At 40.7% G+C, this 18,550-nt stretch overlaps 1 protein-coding gene across 35 annotated transcripts in view; it reads right to left on the bottom strand.

The window, feature by feature from the left end:
* Positions 1-18,550, bottom strand: part of EPB41L3 (erythrocyte membrane protein band 4.1 like 3) — a 151,813-nt gene that overhangs the window by 19,804 nt on the left and 113,459 nt on the right. For 16 of the 35 annotated variants that reach the window (XM_048289132.1, XM_048289122.1, XM_048289128.1 and 13 more), the window contains exons 6-13: positions 16,915-16,990; positions 15,146-15,364; positions 14,740-14,827; positions 11,080-11,232; positions 8,932-9,029; positions 7,421-7,596; positions 5,115-5,335; positions 1,114-1,680 (exon numbers count right to left, since the gene is read on the bottom strand). In XM_048289132.1, the coding sequence (XP_048145089.1) occupies positions 1,114-1,680; positions 5,115-5,335; positions 7,421-7,596; positions 8,932-9,029; positions 11,080-11,232; positions 14,740-14,827; positions 15,146-15,364; positions 16,915-16,990 (1,598 nt within the window). The remainder of the gene's footprint in view (positions 1-1,113; positions 1,681-5,114; positions 5,336-7,420; positions 7,597-8,931; positions 9,030-11,079; positions 11,233-14,739; positions 14,828-15,145; positions 15,365-16,914; positions 16,991-18,550) is intronic. The other 19 variants (XM_048289133.1, XM_048289137.1, XM_048289155.1 and 16 more) reach the window with 3 other exon arrangements.

Below are 18,550 nucleotides of genomic sequence, written 5' to 3'. Positions count from 1 at the left end.
ATTGAAGAGAACTACTGCAATGGTATCGACAAGTGGCCAAGGTGGCTTTTTACATGGCCAGCTGGTCTACAATTATCTGATTGGGTTTTTTTCTTTACATGCAAAGCAAAACGGTACTTTTGTATGTGAAGTTGAAGAGAAAAATAGAAAATCAAGGAAAACCTGAACTCCTAATTTTATTCTGTCAACAAAGAATAATCAGGCTCCAGCTCCGTAAGTAACTGAGATGCCAGTTACTCTGTTACTTAAGCAGATTCCTCTCCTACTTCTGGATATACCGTCACATCCACAGTACCCAGAACCATTGCAGACTCCTACTGCAGCTGGTTCATCTGCTCGTGATGACCCTCGTGGCTTGAGGCATCAGTTTTGGCTGTGCTAATCTAACACTGCAAATGTCAAGACAGCCCACATGGTGTGCTCCCACAACAGCTGCAGAACAGCTGTCCCAACCTGACCCCTCACTGATACACTGGATTTAACCATGGAAAAACAATTTAATCTGCAGCAGAGATGGGATCAAGGCTGAAAATCGAGATCCAGGTTTCGCTGGACCAGAAAGCCTTTTCTGGGGTTCAGCTACAGCTGATAGCCTTTTGCAAAAAGCTGAGTACATCTGGACTTTGAGCATACTGAAGTTGGTGAGGCTGCTCTTTGTTGTTGGGTAGCTAGTTATATAAATAAATGTCGATACATATGCATGTATTCCCATGCTTCAGTAATTATGCAGAAAATGATACTTAATACCCACTGTTTAGATAACTATTCTGACCCTAGTAGAAACTGATAGAGAGAACAAAGAGGTCTTATTATTCAGTGCAAGTCACTTTGCACCAGCTGACACAGTTCAAGTCAAGCCACTTCCACACAGTGTTGTGCCTAACCCTGGGCTCCAAGGTATACTCCCGGCATGAGGAAAAAATAAAAAAGAAGAGAAAAAAAAAAAACAACCAAAAAACAACAACCCCCAAACCAAAAAAAAAAACCTTCTAACAAATCAGCACAGACAGAAATGAGGCTCTGAAAGTAGGACCACTATTGCAGCAATCTAACACTGGTTAGGACTGAAGCACTGAACACGAAAAAGAGTGTGTTCGATGCCGAGGTACACACCTCTTCCTCTGAACTGTCACTCAGGTCATTGGCAAGTGAGGCACTCAAGGAGGCCGCCTTGGGCTCCAGGTAGCAGAGGCACATAGCCAGAGGAAAGGAGAGAGTGAGGGCGTATGGCACTGAGAAAGAGGCAGAGAGCAGAAAGAAAAAAATGAAGAGGAAGCAAGGCACGAGGGAGGGGGAGCGGATGGGGAGGTAGTGCTGCACACTGGCAGGCAGGAGGTTGGTTTCGGAGAGGTTAGGGAGCGACAGGTAGCCATCGTCATCCAGGAGGGAAGGAAATGACTCTGGAAGTTGCAAGGAGAAGGAAAACAGTGTTCCGCCCTTTCCAGCTTTTTGCTTGTAGCCAAAAGCCACGTCTTGCTCGGCGGAGCAAACTCGCCCCTTTCTGTCAGAGTCTGGCTCCGACTCGCTGTGCTTTGGAGCGCTCTCTTTGGGGGCCTCACAGCCTAAGGACTTTGTCCGAGTGCTCTCCTTGCATCTCCTGCGAAGCTTGGCTGAAGATACATGGGGGCCAGGCTGAGAGGATGGTGAGGAGTGGTGGGAGTCAGTGCCAAGCAAAGATGGCTGGTGACAGAGAAAGAGCAGCAAACAAGGCGCAAAAGCAAAAGGACAAAAAGAAAACTGTAATTAGTTAATTTTCTTCCGTGATGATAAATAATATATATTATATATATCAAATTATAAACAGTATTTTAACACCACAGCTTTCCACTGAATTAAACAGTGCATGTTCCCATGCCGCACACCATAGGTATCAGTGAATCACACTTCCAGCTTACAAAAGGCAACTTTTTGATTCAGCATTTGTCTAGTTCTCTGCAGCATAGATTTACATAAAAGCCTCCATGGCCACATGGGGAGTTTCAGGTTCTGCCAATTTCCACTTACTGCAAGACTGGCTTCCGAGCATAAAGAGTTTTCAAACATGAAGTACATGGAGAGCAAAAAAGAAAGAAGGAAACGTATTTCTAATACCAGCACTACTTGTGACAGCATTCTTGCAGTCAGGAGGAGACCCAGTGGGGACCAGATGCTTCACATTTATGCCTTGGACAATCCAAGCAGCAATAATTACAACTCTAAGGACTTTAAATTCCTCCATTGCAGTATTTAAACAAAATCTAGGTCCTAAACCAAACTAAAACACATTCCGGTTTGGTGGGGGGACCATAAATCCATTCATCAGCTGCTACTGATGGAAAAAAACAGCTTGACAGCTACCCCAGCAGCCAGTTCCTCAGCATGGCTCCCACCACAGGCCTCTGCTGGGCATCCCCACAGCCTTGCCCTCACCTCTGCCTGCTGTGAGCCTGAGCAGGCAGTGCTGGGGGCTCACCCCTCCCACCCATGCACCCTGCCAGCCCCTCCACGCTCCCACCTCTTCGGCCGTACACTGAAAGAAGGGAGCTGAGTCTTGTGGCTCAGCAGGCCCCATTATCTCTCACTGGGGATCTGAAGGGGGCTGGCCAGAGAGAGGTCCATGCCCCACAAAGCAACATCTCCTCATAATGAAAATGTGACCCTTTACCCATAGTGAAGAGGAAAAAATGCCCCCGATGCTTTTGCTACAAGTTTTACCACAATGCCAGGAATACTGGCTACCAACAAGCAGGATTTGCTTTGATATGCCACTTGTACAGTATTCAACTGGCCTTTCAGGTCATTTGAGGACAAAAAATTGGTAGGAGGAGGGAGGTGATTCAGCAGAATCATTCACATTTCACACGCTCCCTGCAAGCAGCCACCACTGCTCTTTAGAAGGACAAAACCCACTGTCATCACCAAAATGCATATCTGCCACATTGCTGATGCATCAGAGATGTTTTGGCCAAAGTCCACCAGGCACAGTTAGCTGAAGTGGCCCACTGGATCCATGACCAAACCCTAAGTGCCAGAGCTGCTCCACCCATAGTGCATCTCCCCAAGGAACTATAATAGCCATTTCACTTTCACTCCAGGCTCCCAAAAGCAAAATGACTTTAAAGCCAAAACAGCATTTGCCTCCAGTTCAAGCTGGTGTTGAACTGGAGGCAAAAAGCAGATCCAAGTTTCAGACACACGTTGCTACTAAGCCCGAACTTTACCAGGTATATTAATGGTAGGAATGGGGCGTAAACCAAGTAATTACATTTCCTTCCTCTTAATATTTCCTTTTCTCTCTTCTCTAACAATGTATCAGTTCAAGGAATCTGTATTCCCAAACTGAGCAATCAAAACCAAGCCTAGCTCAAACTGCTTACAAACGTCTTTATGGGTTTACTGCAGTAAGCTCAAGTCAAAATTTAATGCTGATGGACTCACAGGTTTTTATGTGAGCTAAATACACACAACTTCTCTTTATATTGTAAAGAGAAAAAGTCCAAAGTAAATGTGTTCTTTTCTAATACAGACTATTCACTTACTGACATATTTACAGTGTTAATATTTAGAATAACTTCTGGTACTTAAATACACATAGATTAAAAAAAAGGCAAAATGTCTTAATGGAAAAGCTGAAAACATACCTAAAACATTTATATGCCCTTAAAAAGGGATTTGATTTCAAGCTTGTCTTGCATTTCTTGAGAGCCTATTCTCTTTATGATGAAAGACAAATCTGTTAGCAGGTCCATGTGGAAGCAGGACTGAGATATGTACTGGATTACAGAACTGAAGCTCTACTTATGACTGGTTAAAACAGAACTCATCTCTTGAGTGGGCGTAAAAAACAATCTTTTGTGCATTTTTGAGTTCCATCAAAACAGTGTCCTAAAATATCTTTGAGTATTTTTAGCCATATATAAGGAATAGATAGATGATCCTCAAAATGCAACTGATCCCTCCATTGACTTAAATTAACAAACACTTGGAACAGAACTAGATTCTATTGGGTGTTTTCTACATATTTGATTTTCATCAGTCTTTCTCCATGCAGAAACTAATGGAGTTTCAAGAAGACCCCAGTTAAATTTTGTTAAATGCTACAATTACAGCACACACTTTCAAAAGAAAACCTTTGGTAACTAAATTCGTTTCTGGTTTTCAGCACCTTAACTGCAACTCTTTTCGAGGACTTGATCCTTTTGCTATGTAGCTCATCGTGGCCTTGTGTGATAAAGCTAGAAGTTCAGGTTCTAACATTAGCATACTTGACAGTTCTGAGGGTGTAAAGGTTTTCCTTCTAAAAGATGAGGGTAAACCTTACTTGTTTAGCGAGTGCATTCCACAGTACACTTTTTGAATGTTATTCTGTCATATTTCTCTTCATTGTCAATCTCTATTCACTATTTTCTCCATCCCCCTGTTTGGTTTACCCTGTATTAATATCTCAGTAGATATTATGCACAACCATGTGTGTATGGCAGTGGTGGGATTGAAGATGACAAGGGATGACTCAAATTTAATAACTGAGAAGAGAGCCATCAATAAAAACTGCTTTCTTCAACACAAACTTCACACAAGTGAAGCAAATGCTTTTGTAAGCCAGAAAAAAAATTGCTTATAACAGCAGATTAATATCCAGAAGTTAATAGAGAAAAAATGCCCACTGAAATTCATGCAAGGAACTGGTGTTATGAGAAGTATAAGAGGAAAATACAGTAGTTTAAAGCACAGAGCTACATCCAAGAATATAGAACGATTTTGTTGCCTTGTGAAAATAAAAAACCAGGATGGCCATTCTAAAGTCAAAACATGACCGAAAACCAGAAGAACAAACACGCACCGCCAGGCTACTTCTGGGCATTTCCTAAAGAGCTGTTGAATGCTGTGTGAAAAACACCATTCTGACTCTTAAACATATTTCAAAAAACAGTCCAAGGCAGGAACTAACTTTTACAACATCATACAAAAACTGAAAGGACTACAAAAACACTGATTCAAGACACATATATATACATACTATATTTCTTTCACAGAACTAGTTTTATTTCCTCTTTCCCCTCCCTCCCTAAAAATTCTGTGTTTCTCCAAGCACTCTCCAGGCATCTCTGTTTCATACAAAAACCTGAAAATTCTACCTTGGTGTCATGGCGTATTGCTGAAATCGGGGTGACTTCCTCTGCTCTCTTCTTTTTGCCCTCTTCATCATCTTTCTCCTCTTCTGTCTTTTTCTCTGGAGTCACAGTGGTTATCAAGTTGGTCTGAGAGATGCCCTTTGTTGTGGCGTACTGGCCAGTACCAACCTCTGCAGCAGACACAGAATCCTTCATGTACATTTCATGGTTTTCATTCACTGATGCTAAAAGCAAATATTTAAAGAGGGAAAATCTGAAAGAGCTTTTGCTGAGAAGCTGCATAAAATTAAAAAAGCTGGTTTAGAAAAACATTTGAGATAATGCTGAAAACACAACTATGTCATGTTTCAGGAAACCAGAAGCATGTGCATACATTAAATAAACTGTTTACTTGAAATGAAGCTCATAGCTTTTATATGCATACACATACATTCTGGATGTGTATACACACATTACTGTAGCTAATGTGTGCATTACACAGTTGTTAAATGCTAGCAAGCCATTAAAATTACTACTGTAGTAAAACACCAGGCAAAAAAAAGCAACGCGTTGCCACAGTTATCAGGCAGGAAACATAAGGAGAACCAGCTATGACATCAGCCATGGGGGTGGAAGAGATGTTTTTTTTAAAATCTGTCAGAATATAAAAATGCAGATCAAATGCAGATTTAGTAATGTGCTGCATTACAGAAAATGACAATATTGATATAACACAGGCATAATACCTGAGAAAAAAGAAATGTAATCCTTGTATTATTGAGTACTAAAGTCTGCCAGTTAGGTGAGTTCATTATGCTAAAAAATTCTGCAAAGTGATGACGTTCAGTTCAGTGGACCCAACCAGAATATTTTAGGATGCAAGTGCTCAATAATTTACCAAATTTAAATATATAAAAATTATTTTGAAAGAAATAGTACCTTTACAGATAGAATGTAATCAAAACTTTAACATATGCCCAGATCCTACTCTTGACTATTGGGTAACTAATTTCTAAACCAATAGGATTATTCAAATTTATAAACTCACTCGCATCTGTAACAAATGACAGAGCCTGGGTCACAATGTAAGCACAATGCAGAATGTTACAGACACATCTGCATTATAGTAACACTAGTGAAGAGATCATAAGCATTGCCTAAAAAAACCTCTTTCCCCCATTTACACTTAGGCAAATTAACATCATAAAAACCTTGCAGGGTCTAACAAATGCTGGGTAAAGTGTTTCAGGTATCTCGTCTCTTGGGACTAAGTTTAGGAAGCAGGAGAAAGCAAAGGGAGTGGAGGGAGACATCTTGTTTAGATGTTACAAAAAAATAATGCAGAAGGATAATTTCTGCTTTGAAACACATGCACAGCAATCAGGTCACCAGTTGCTTGGTAACGAGCAAGAAGCACATCAGAATTAGAAGATTCCAAAATAATTAATGACAAGCAGCACCTTTAGAGGGAGAGAAAAAGGCTTGTCACTTGTACTTTTAAATCAAAGCTTCTCCCTGTCCCCACCACCAACTATACTCATTGCAATTTGTGATATTCTGCAAGAGAATTCACCTTTTTGTTTAATCTCTAATGAACCTGAGTTTAGTTTCAGTCTTTTTTTTTCTACAAAAATAAACTACAAAACTATAACCTCTTTTTACTCAACAGCTGACGTCAGTAATAGCTGATGGAAGTAGCTGATACTCTGAATTACACACTGATTTAACCAAAGCCAGCAGCAGAACCATGACCTCCATGAACCAAGGATAAAGAGAGTAAGGATGTACTATTAACCTATGTATGTTACTCTCCATTTCATACCTTCAAAAGTAACATATGAAAAAGTCTCTTAGTTCTCATCAGACCAGGATGTGAGGTAATTGGTATCAAGCGCTATTACTCAAGGGAAATAATTAATTTCTGGATCGTAATAAACTCAAGTGAAAAACCTACACAGGAGAAAAAACCCAGATTCAACCAAAACCCAAACAGTCACTCATGCAAACCCCGAAAAAGTGTTGAAACCTGACTTCCTTGGCAGGCAGGTCCATCCCATCCTTCCCCAAAGCAGGAAAGCAGATACAGGGCCAAGACAGAGGCTCTGTGAAGAGTGGTCTCCAAAGGACATCCTCCAGGCAAACACTTTGTAAGGACCACATCAGTACATTTAGCATGGAATTTCTCTACATCCTCCTCTACCCCTGCAGTGAACGTGCAGGTACTCACAGCCTCCACTCAGTTGAATCTCAAGGAGATGAGATGATGAGGTTTATACCTAATCTCAAGCAGTGATGGTAACTTTAGACAAAGTCAATTGAGAGGACCTTACCCCCATCTAGGCTGCGAGACATGGTGTAACGTTTACTGGAAGAGCGCTCAAAGTAAGGTGCAGGACGGTCTATGAGGGCACTGGCTCTTCTCGTCTGGGCCTGCGTCCGGCCGCTGTAGCGAAACTTGGAGCCCAGCGTGAGGAACTTCTTTGGAGGTGCTTCTGGCAGCAGGAGCCTAAAACACACCAAGCAGTGCACCTGTTATTCCCCCTCCTCCAAAATCAGTCTACTGTTTCTGCAGAGGAGAGAAGACGACTGCTGGGTATCACTGTCCATGGTCACCTGTGCCTCACCGGTCTGTGGCTAAAAGGGAGTCAAAGGATGCCCCTCATACAGCATGACAAAACCACTTAGCTAAAGCATTTGTAGATCTGAGTTCTTCCAAACGGGCAAGAATCACTCAGCTCCCTCATGCTTGAAAATCATATTTACTATTTTCTGATCACCAAAACTAAAAATAAGTGTTCCCTGTATCAGAGGCCCCAACTGGGCTGAAATGCAGATGTATCTCTTCAAATTTAACATGGTGATGTTATGCTGAAGACAGGGCCAGAACTGATTGCCAGTGAATGCCAGGCAGCATTCATTCACAGGGGTGTAGACATTTTTCAGGTTAGAGCTCTCCCACCCTCTGTGTTTTGGACACGGTAGCTGGCTGAAAAAGCCATTCTCCTGCTATGGAGTCTATGCCTCAGACATTGATTTGTCATTAAAAATCAGAAAATACCCCAAAAATGCACACTCTGTTTCTCTTTAGATCTTTTGCTGGGAAGACTGCACTTCATATGAATGTGCAGACAGCCTGAACCAAGAGTTAAGAAAGGAGAGAAATTTTTCAGTACTCCCAAACATACCCCAAAGGGAGTTTTTAAGCACTGGACACCCTTAAAAACTGTTGAAAATCTCACCCTTTTGGGTTTCCCTTGTCACATGTCTTCTTAATTACTATCTTAGCACAAACTAATTACAGCATTTATTTCACTATCCCAAAGTTTTCTCAATTCTTCTTAGAAGTCAAAAAAAAAAAAAAAAAAGCTGCAAAACTCCCTAGTAATCCAAAAATTACAGCTATGGGTTGGGTATTCTGGGCGAGCAAAAAATACACCACCTACTACTGTCTGTACTTTCATACATAATTAAATAAAATATCCTTTTTTTTAAAACTCTTTTTCACATCCCCCGGCAATCTTCCATATAAGTTGTTCTCCCTATGCAAGCTTATATGCAGTAGGTGCAGCAGAGTCCTTCATCTCTTTAATTATAGCAGCTGATAATATCATGGCACAGATAAAGCAAAATGATTAATTAGGACCATATGCTGATTTTAAGCAGTATCTATATGAAATAGTATGAATAATTTGGGTGCAACGTCTCAAATTTTGAAGAAGCAATATCTTATCTGCTCAGAGGTACCTCATCATCAAAAAGACAATTTGATTTGAAGGGTTTTGTCTCTGCTGACAGAATTGATCTTTTTACATCACACCTTTAGGAAAAGAAATCCACATACCTGAAAAATGTATGGTGTTCAACACACACCTTCCATAAGCGCTTTGCAGCACGATGATTTGGCAACTTAAACCCAATAGTGCTTTCAAACTGCTCAAACTAGGTAGGAAAAAAGAATAAGTATATTTTTGATGCTGTGCATCTATTTTTAGACAGTGTACACAGGTTCATCTTCATTTCCTCCATCATCTCATTGCAAGGGTGCACGTATATGCTCATGTATATAACCACATATATACATATTCAACAGAAAGAATTCTGGGAAGGAGGCTGTGAGTGATAATCTACAGCAACCTTTGAGGATCATTTCTGGGGGGAAACACTGTTTATGAGCAAGAGATTTCTTACGGTGACAGTGATGTCTTATACCCTACAGTAACAAAGAGACCAGTTAAGACTTGGGAGACTTCTGAGAAAACATCATTCAAGTGTTTTAACTCTGTTGAATAAATTTCACCAGTTTAAACTACAGTGGGAAGCCTGGTAATAGCTGGAGGTGAACAATAGTCCTCAGGGACTGATTTGGTCTCACACAGCCTTAGATTAAGGAGATTTACAGTGAAAGTGCTACTGTTAGTAAATCACAGTGGTTAGAGCTAATTCATCTGAGGAGGATGAGGCAAGACAGGTAATTGAAAAGAGTTGTCTGGAGATACAAAGAGACCTTTTTAGATTGTGCTGCAAATTTACCCATTTCTGATGCAGAAGCTGTGCCAGCTGTATCTGCTGTAACATGTTGATGGCTACATGCAGATAGCTGAGTAGATAAAATAGAGTTGCTGCAATGGGGGAAAGGTAGGCAGAAGGGCACTTGTAAGGAAGTCTGGATCCCTATGGAAGCTGGCAGGGAAATAAGGCAGGAAACAACAAAATAATAAAGATGACATGTGGGATAGTGAATCACATTATCATCAAACGTAATTTGGACAGAGGCTGCATTGATTATTTTACACACAGAACTATGGCCTGGTCACAGGATGCTGTGTGCCAAGACCAGCAGAGCTGAACAGGGTAGCAGTGGTGGAGGGCTTCAGTGCAGGCATTGGGAATGCCAGTGACTATTTGTTTGGGTTTTTAAAATCAAACTCAAGACTGGAAATTTGGTTACTAAAACTGTGTCTGCTGAGAGGCAGGACATGTAGGTTTGTGGACTTTAGTTTAGGACTCTAAAAAAGGCTCAGGCTCGGTGGTGGGGGACCCCAGCGTTTCCCAGGTCATTTATGAAGTCAGTCCCAGAGACACTGGCTGCATCAGGGGACAAATGACAGTCCTCATCTAAGTGATTTCTGTCCTGCTACACACTCTAAATGGATATGGGGTTCTCATCTATCACAGACCAATTATTGTACCATCATTTAAAATGGAAATTCTCCTTTGCCTGTGATGATCCTGAATTCCTCCTGAGGTTTTTCTTAAGAGTTATCACCTTATAGGCCAGGTTGGATGGAGCTTTTAACAACCTGGTCTAGTGGATGGTGTCCCTGCCCATGGCAGAGGGGTTGGAACTAGATGATCATTAAGGTCCCTTCCAACCCAAACCATGCCATGATATCCATGATTTCTGCGTGAGCGCATGCTCAGCCCATGAGGTCGGTATTTGCTTCACATCCGGCTGAGCCACGAGAGGGCACTCACTGTACGAGGTTTCACATCCTCCTTCTCCAGAGCCAGAACAGGAGCTCCTGTGGGCTTGGGAGGGCTAATGTGTGAAGCTACCCAAAATGCTGTAAATATACTGGTCTGGTATGTTTATAAAGTTTGGTATGGCCGGTCTACATCTCTCAGTGGGTGAGCTAAATGCCAATTTAATATGCAACATGAGGGAGGATAACAAGCTCTCCAAGAATAAGCAATACTGTTCTTAAATGCCCAAAATATTCATAACATGGATGAGCTTTTTATGTGCAGAGGGCCATACTTATTCCTTATAGTAGTTCATGGATATAAACAGAAAAATACCAAAGAAGTTTTTTACCTGTATTTTAAAGAAAGTAGATACCTAACCTTTCATATGAAAATCAGCATAAATTAGGAAATATAAATGGAGAGGAATGTTAAAAGCTTATAAGACAAAACAAGTCAACAAATCAGTAAAAACTCATGTTTCTTCAAGAGGTTCATCCACTTAAGAGAATCAGGATGCCCTTACCTCCCCTGGTCGGATTTTGATGTAGAAGTTGTTCCTCTTGTAGGAAATTTTCAAAACCTTTGGCCAGGCAAATCTATTTATTCTGAGTCTGTCTCGGTATATCAAGAGCCCACTTGCACAGACTCCTAGCATGATTTCCACTCCTTCAGAATCCTGGAATGGCAAGCAATGCATTTTGTTGAGTATTTCTATCCTTGCATCCTACAGTACTACTGTATTCCTGTATCCTGTGTTTCCATCTGAGCTACATCTTTTTAATGCATCAGCTGTAGTGACCTGATTTCTGAGCGCTACCCTACTCACTGAATGCATTCATGCAAATAATAGTAAGGTTGGGCAGGGTGAAGGAAACTGAGGGTTTCCAATGTTTCCTTATGTTTTACAAAGACTCCAAAAGGAGAAGGGAAATTTTAGACGTCGTTAAAAGAGTTGTATCAATCATATGGCAAAGTTTTATTGGCATAATAAAAAAGGTTTATTAGCATAAATACCAGATTGAAAGTAAGTATGACAGCATACAAATTTATTTCTCTTGGTATCACTCATCTCCATGACTAAGCCTTGTGAATCCTTAGACAGATTTTTCTTCTGTAGTTTGTTCATCTTGGCTTTAGTACGTTTGCTAGCTTCTTTCATGCTCTTGTGTCTTTGCTCAGTATTTTCACTTTGAAATGCCCAGTGGGCATAAAGTTGGGCATTTGGACCAGAAAAGATTCTTTTTCAAAAGTGTGCGACTGTGCCTGTGCTATAACCTACGTTTGACAGGAGGCTGTAGCTCAGACACATTAGCACAACAAAACATTTGTCCGCAATCTTATCAGAACATACACATAAATATGTATTTTTTAAAGTAAGAAATATAGATTTGTCTTTCCTATAGAAGTCTTCACATAGTCTAAAACCAATCTTCATTATCTTCCACCACTGTTGTGTTCATTTAGCTAAGTACTAGTACTGATAGAGAAAAAAGAGTCCCCTTTAAAGTACTGAGTTCTTCACAAATCATTTTTAAATAACCTAAGGTCACAAAAACCTGATAGCAGAAGCTATGAAGATGTCACCCTATGATAATTATGAAATTAATCCATCATTTTCCTCTGGTTTTCTCAGCCAGCCATCTTTTAGGCTCTTGTTGAAAAACTGGTTACATTTCAAGACCAACGCAATGGTATGCATGGTCAGTCACGATGAAACAGCTACAGCACAGCTTGAAATGAAAAAAAGTTTTAAAATCACAACATAGAAACAGTGCCGCAAAGTCACTCCAGTGTTAGAAAACACACCAACAGAGGACATATGTTCCAACAATGATGGTACCATCACTTAAAGATACTTTTTCTAAATACAGCTCTTGTGTGGTATCACCATCAGGCACTACAGAAAAGACAAAGCTAATTTTTTTCAGTGTACTTCAGTTTCACTTTCCTAAGCAAAGAGCAATGTCTAAATACAGTGAATACATTCTGAAAAACAAAGTCTCATTGCAGTAATCACAGTGCCTGGGGAATGCCTGAAATGCAAGTGTGCTCATACATGGCACATTTCTGCAGGTGCCATCCTTTTTTTGATACACTTTCTCAAAAACTTGTTGCAAAATGCCTTCTTCCCTCATCTCCACCATCGCCGCAGATCTAGGTTTATTCAAGACTTCTGTTACTTGTTAGTGTCAGAGACTGTTTTCCAATGTGATACTACTAGTGTAAAACGAAATCTGAGTAAAAGAATTTGGCTTTTTTCAGGAGCCATGTGGTTATATGGGACAGAAACCTGTTAGCTGTAATGTCCGAGGCACATCCCTTTAGCTCTGCATATGGATGGGGGGGCTTCCTCAGAATGGTGACAGCCCAGAGGACAAATCTGTCTATTTGAACACATTTTTCATCACAGTCTTGCATTGGATAACTGAGAACTACTTTTAATGGGAGCTGGTGAGTCAAACGTGTCCAACACCCAAGATATTGGCACAGCCTTAATGAATTGACATTTACATAGAGACATTTGCCACGGCACGACTTCCAAAAGGGATGCACAGAGACACTTGTTCCCTAGTCTGACACCATCAAATCTCACTGGCAGACCTAATTAAAACTAAACATGACTCCTCACGCAGAGTCTACTTTTCCCACCTTCAGCTCAGCTTTCAAGATGACCGTCGGGTTTCTTAATCCACAAACAAACACAACATGGTCACCACCACAGCCTTTTAAAGTTAAGAGCATCAGTTTGGAGAGAGATTAACTTTTCTACCAAGTTCTCTTGCTCTGAGTCTTTCCATATGAAAAAAAGTAGAGCAAACCAGGATACTAATACTTTTTTAGGAAAGAATAAATAAAATGGTTATCTTATAATATCCCATCTTAAACCTCACAGCTTTTCCCCAATGTTCTGAAAAAATTCTTAGCCCTTAATGCTACGTTATGTAAAATCTTCAGTAACAAAGCCTGTAACTTATTTAAAACAGTAATCCACTTGGTTGCTGGTTTGCGGATTTCTTTGCATCAGAAAAAAAGCTATTGAGTGGCATTTGCCAATCCATTTCTCTCTGCTCCAAATGTGCCTCAAGACTTTGTATGTATCTCCAGGAAACAGGGAAGGCAGTGGCATCCCTCCTAGTAGATGTTGCCTATTGAGCTGTACACAGATTCTTCATTTTCAGTGAAGGCAATTAACAGAACACAAAAGACTGCCTTGAATTCTGTAACACACATGCACAGCTCCTATGAAATGCCCCAGGGATACGGTTGCAGGCTCTTTCAAGATCCGAGCTGCAAATTTATCTCAGTTCTTGAAAGGATGTAGCTTGAAAGCTGCAGCACAAAAACAGGCTCACAATAATTTGACCTTTACAGAAAACACAGTTCTCTCCACAGGGCAGAATTCCTTGGTTCAATATTCATTTCCCAAGGATGCTTGCTAACCTCAAAAATGTTAAAATCCATTAGTCTTACTCTGCAGAGTGAAGAAAACAATAGTAATTATTTGGAAAAAAAACCCTAAAACAAAAAATCAGACACCCAACACAAGGCTAATAGGTGGCTCTCCCAAGCCACAGTAAGAATGACCATGTTTTATTCATAACTTAGGCTGCTGATGATTAGAAAAACTACTTGATCATCGAGAATGTTTCCAGGAGAATTACTGCCCTCCCTGTCAACCGCAACAACCACACTTCAAGAAAGAGACAAGCTGCTGTCTCCCCATTACCATCAATCTGGTTAGGTCTCTAGCACACCTAAATAAATAATTGCTTGAAAGTCCTTTGCAGCATAGAAATGATCTCCTATCCAGTTAAGATAGCATAGTTGGCCTTATTAAACCAGAAAATGTAGCTGAATTAAATGACAATTGACCAGGCTCTGGACAGTTTCTGAAATCCTTCCTCATCTCTCCATCCATTCAATATTTTCCTTCCAGATAGCATTGTTTAATCAACACGAAAGTTTATGTGCAACATCTTTGAATCTATAGGCTAAATTATGTTATGGTTAAAAGATATATTTACACTTATCCCGTGAGTCACCTTTCCTCATAATGACACATGATTCATCCCACAAAATTCCTGTCTCAAAAGCACAAGAAAAAATAAATCAGGGAGTTCATGCAGATTCAAGTACTATGCCACAGGGGAAATATGGCCAGTGAAAAAACCAAAGTACATACCTTGGCATGATGGAGATCTACTCCATACATTGATAGTTTTTTGGCATTCTCCAGGAAATGCATCTCAGCTTCTGCAGGTGTCATTCCCCTGTGGAAAAGCAACCAGTTCTAGCATAAATATTAAGAAAACAGAATTAAGAAAAAGAAAATCCAGCAGCTGGAAAACATTTTCAGCCTGTCAGAACTACAGCCATACCCCTTGGGTAGCTGGGTACCTACCAGAGCCACAGCTCTAGTGCAGACCCTGTTACCTCTCATGCTACAAAGCCCTTCTCTATCCAAAGACACACAGAGAGAAGTCTTGCCAGAAGAATATTAAGCACACCACTGCAGAATTTAACTTCTCCTGATGCACCAGGACAGTACCTGAAGCAGGCTAGAGCTTACACCGATTCCCTCTGCTTACCTGTGGCTCTTGTGCAGCTCGATCACTTTGTCCTCCAGCTCTTTAGTGTGGTTTGGCGCAAAGCGGAATTCGCTGATGTAGTCGCTGCCGTACTCATCCGGGTCGTAATCGCCGAGCTCTGACTGCACGGTGTAGGAGCCCAGCAGGGCCAGCGTGACGAACGAGCAGGGCAGCCGGCCCGAAACAATGTCATCTCTCAGCTGCAAGCAGAGGTAGTACCTGCAAGGGAGCACCAAAGCAGCTCAGACAGGGCTCCTCCACTGCTGCCCCCAAAGATGTGCCACCCGAGCACTGGAAAGAGGCCTCGGTTCCATTAGGAATTTGCAGACAGCCAAGCCCAGAGCTTTTCAGCCATTTACAAGGACAATAATAATTTTGTAAAAAACAACACAAAAAAACCCAAAACACCAAGCTCTTGCCTAATTTATCAGTAGGAACACCTAATTTATCTTTACACAGCAGCATGGAGATCTCTTAATAAAACAGGTTATTACTTTGTTTAATGACCTAGATGAAGAAATACCCATTAAGCATACTAGATTTCTATCATAAATCACTAAGATATAAAACTACCGGATAATTCTTTAAGGACAAAAAAATAATTTAAAACCTCATATACTGTTCATTTAAGAATAGCTGAACTCCAAGTCATTCAAAAAACGTCAGCTGTCTCTTTAGCAACCTGTTGTGCTTTCTCAAAAATACATTTAAACAGTAAATGCCGTTAAAACCACAGAGATATGCAGTGAAAGGTTTCACCAGATAGATGAAAACAGAAAAAAAAGTGAAGAGCATTGGTTTGGTGGAAAAGGCAGAGTTCCCAGGGGAAATTTAAGAGTCAGAAGAGGAATAAAGCAATCCTTTCCTCTGGAAGTCCTCTGCTCAAGTGTGAACTTTTGGCACACTGTCTTTCTGCACAGTACCTACCACAGGGACCCTGATCTAGGCCAAAGGCTTCGTGCTACCTTAAAAGCAACAAGTAGTCCATAAAGCACTGCAGGTTAAAAATATTCAAAGGTTGCAAAATGTTGCAACAAGCTGGGGAACAGTTTGCTGATGGCACAAAAACTCATCATGGCTCAAAGACTTTGTGCCTCCTTCCAAGGAGGACATCAGGTGAGGTTTTGCTCTTTTTTTTTGTTGTGGTTGCAATCTGAATACAAAACCAGAGAGCAGAGGTGTAGAGTGGAGAGCTAAGTGACTTTGAGAGCAGGGAGCAGCTATTCATTACCACCATATTGTCTATTCCATGCACATTGGCTGCTTACTTTGTTAAATGATATACAAAATTTGCCTGCATGCTTATTCTCATCTGTCCTGGTTTCAGCTGGGAAAGAGTTCATTTTTTCCTAAGTAGCTGGTTCATTGCTTGCTCTGTTTTGGATTCAGTATGGTCATGATTATCTCACCACATTATCTCACTTCTTTCCTCTCATAGTTACGATTTTACTTACAGTAATAACTTGTTACCACTGGCAAAAATGGGCATCGTGCATTTTTGGGAAAATTAAAATCAACTCTAAGGAATATGCATATTGAAAAAGCTTAGAGGTTTAGGGTTAAACTATACAAAATACTTCAAAACACAGAGGATAGACACTGTTCACACTGTCTTTTCTGTCAAAGCTTTGCATATTTTCCATAAGCTCATATGAAAAAGAAAGACAATGAGAATATAACATGTTTCTTTTCTTGGATAATTAGAGTGTAAGTGCTACCAGGAGCAGCTTTTAAGCCACTTATAAAAAGGTATTTAATGTTTAAAACACCTGGTAATGTCTTCAGATAGCTGGGCAGGATCTGGAGGGTAGAATTTCACATTAAATGCAAACTGCCAAGCACCACCTGGAAAAGAACACAGATTGACTGAAAGTACACTGCAAGTGCAAACAGAGATGCTCATGTTATTCAATCACCAGCAGACTTAAAAATATCCCAGACAAGCAATTAATAAGAACAGGTTTTTAAATATTTTTCCCACATGTCATACTGAAGATACTGTATTAGATCAGATTTTACAGCTTTTTTCTTATTTAGTAGGATTTCCACTGAAGTGAGGACACTGACTGAGCAGTAATTTATTACTAATACTAAAAAAACCCCTCCGTCTGAGAACAAGGTTTATTGAAAGAAAGCACCACACAGTCTGTACAAGCTTTAAAAACCAATAACCCAAAACACAGAGGTGCTGGAAACACCACAAGCCAGAATACAAATGGGCTCTGGAGCAGGGTGATGTGCCGAGGCCTAGCTGCCCAAATCAGCTCACAGAATCCTCTCAGAGTGCTGCCTCAGCACATAGGTCCTTTCTTCAGCAGACATAAATTACTGTGCAGACAAAACTGCAAGGACAAACACAGAGAGTATGACTGAAAAAATACATAGCACTGGGGAACACTTATTTAATTATTTCACTAAATTTAGTTGACCCACGGGATAGATACTGGTTTGTATCACCAGAGTTGGCAAAATTATTTCTGGAGTGTTGGCTCTAAATGTTGTAAAGAAATAATATCAAGATTTTAAAAAAGAGTTGAACGTGGTATGTAAATATAGAAGCTATTTTGAAAAAAAAAAAAGGTTGGTTACACTAGCACATGACTTGAATGCAAATGAAAAGCAATAACAAAACCCCAAACCACACTGTTCTTACAAGCAACAAGGAAATTCCATCCCATGCAAAGCACCATCCACTTTGGCCATCCACATATCTGAGAAAACAGGCTCAAATGTTCAAGGCCACGTTGGATGGGGCTTTGAGCAACCTGGTTTAGCGGGAAGTGTCCCTGCCTATGGCAGGGGTTGAAACTAGGTGATCTTTAAGGTCCCATACAATCCAAACAGTATAATGATTCTCTGAATGTGCAAGAAGAGTTTTGACGTTCACCATTAGGACTTCAGCCCTTGGAAAGACTTTGGGAGTCCCTGATTTTACAATATTTTCCATTTTCCTGGGCCATAAAAGATGGTGAAAGGAAGTTTTGGCTGGCAGTGAGGATGGGGCATGGTCCCACCAGGGAGTAGACCAGCCCCAAGGTGGGAAAGCAGCCAGGGGGTGACACCTGGTCCCTTAACAGATGGACAGGGGCCATTGCCTATAAACCTATTCCTTGGCACATAAAAAATAAACCAAACCTATTATAAAACCCATCATAATAGCACAAACGGTTAAGGTAGAGGAGTAAGCAGTCTTCACTTAATATTTACAGGGGTTGGAATAAAACCTAACACTGTGCAAGTTAGTGGGTTACAACTAACAGGGTGTGAACCGAAGGCCTTTCTCAACCACTGGGATGAAATCCCAGCAGCATTCAGCAGGACTATATGTATGTTTTGGAAAGCATTATGGCTAACAGCACTACTTTTCCACTGTTGGCCTGTTCCAAACTTCAGGGATGAACTGTA

The sequence above is a fragment of the Corvus hawaiiensis genome, chromosome 30, assembly GCF_020740725.1.
Source record: "Corvus hawaiiensis isolate bCorHaw1 chromosome 30, bCorHaw1.pri.cur, whole genome shotgun sequence".
Lineage (NCBI taxonomy): Eukaryota > Metazoa > Chordata > Aves > Passeriformes > Corvidae > Corvus > Corvus hawaiiensis.
The sequence above is the reverse complement of the archived record's forward strand: the minus strand, read 5'-3'. Positions and strand labels throughout refer to the sequence as shown.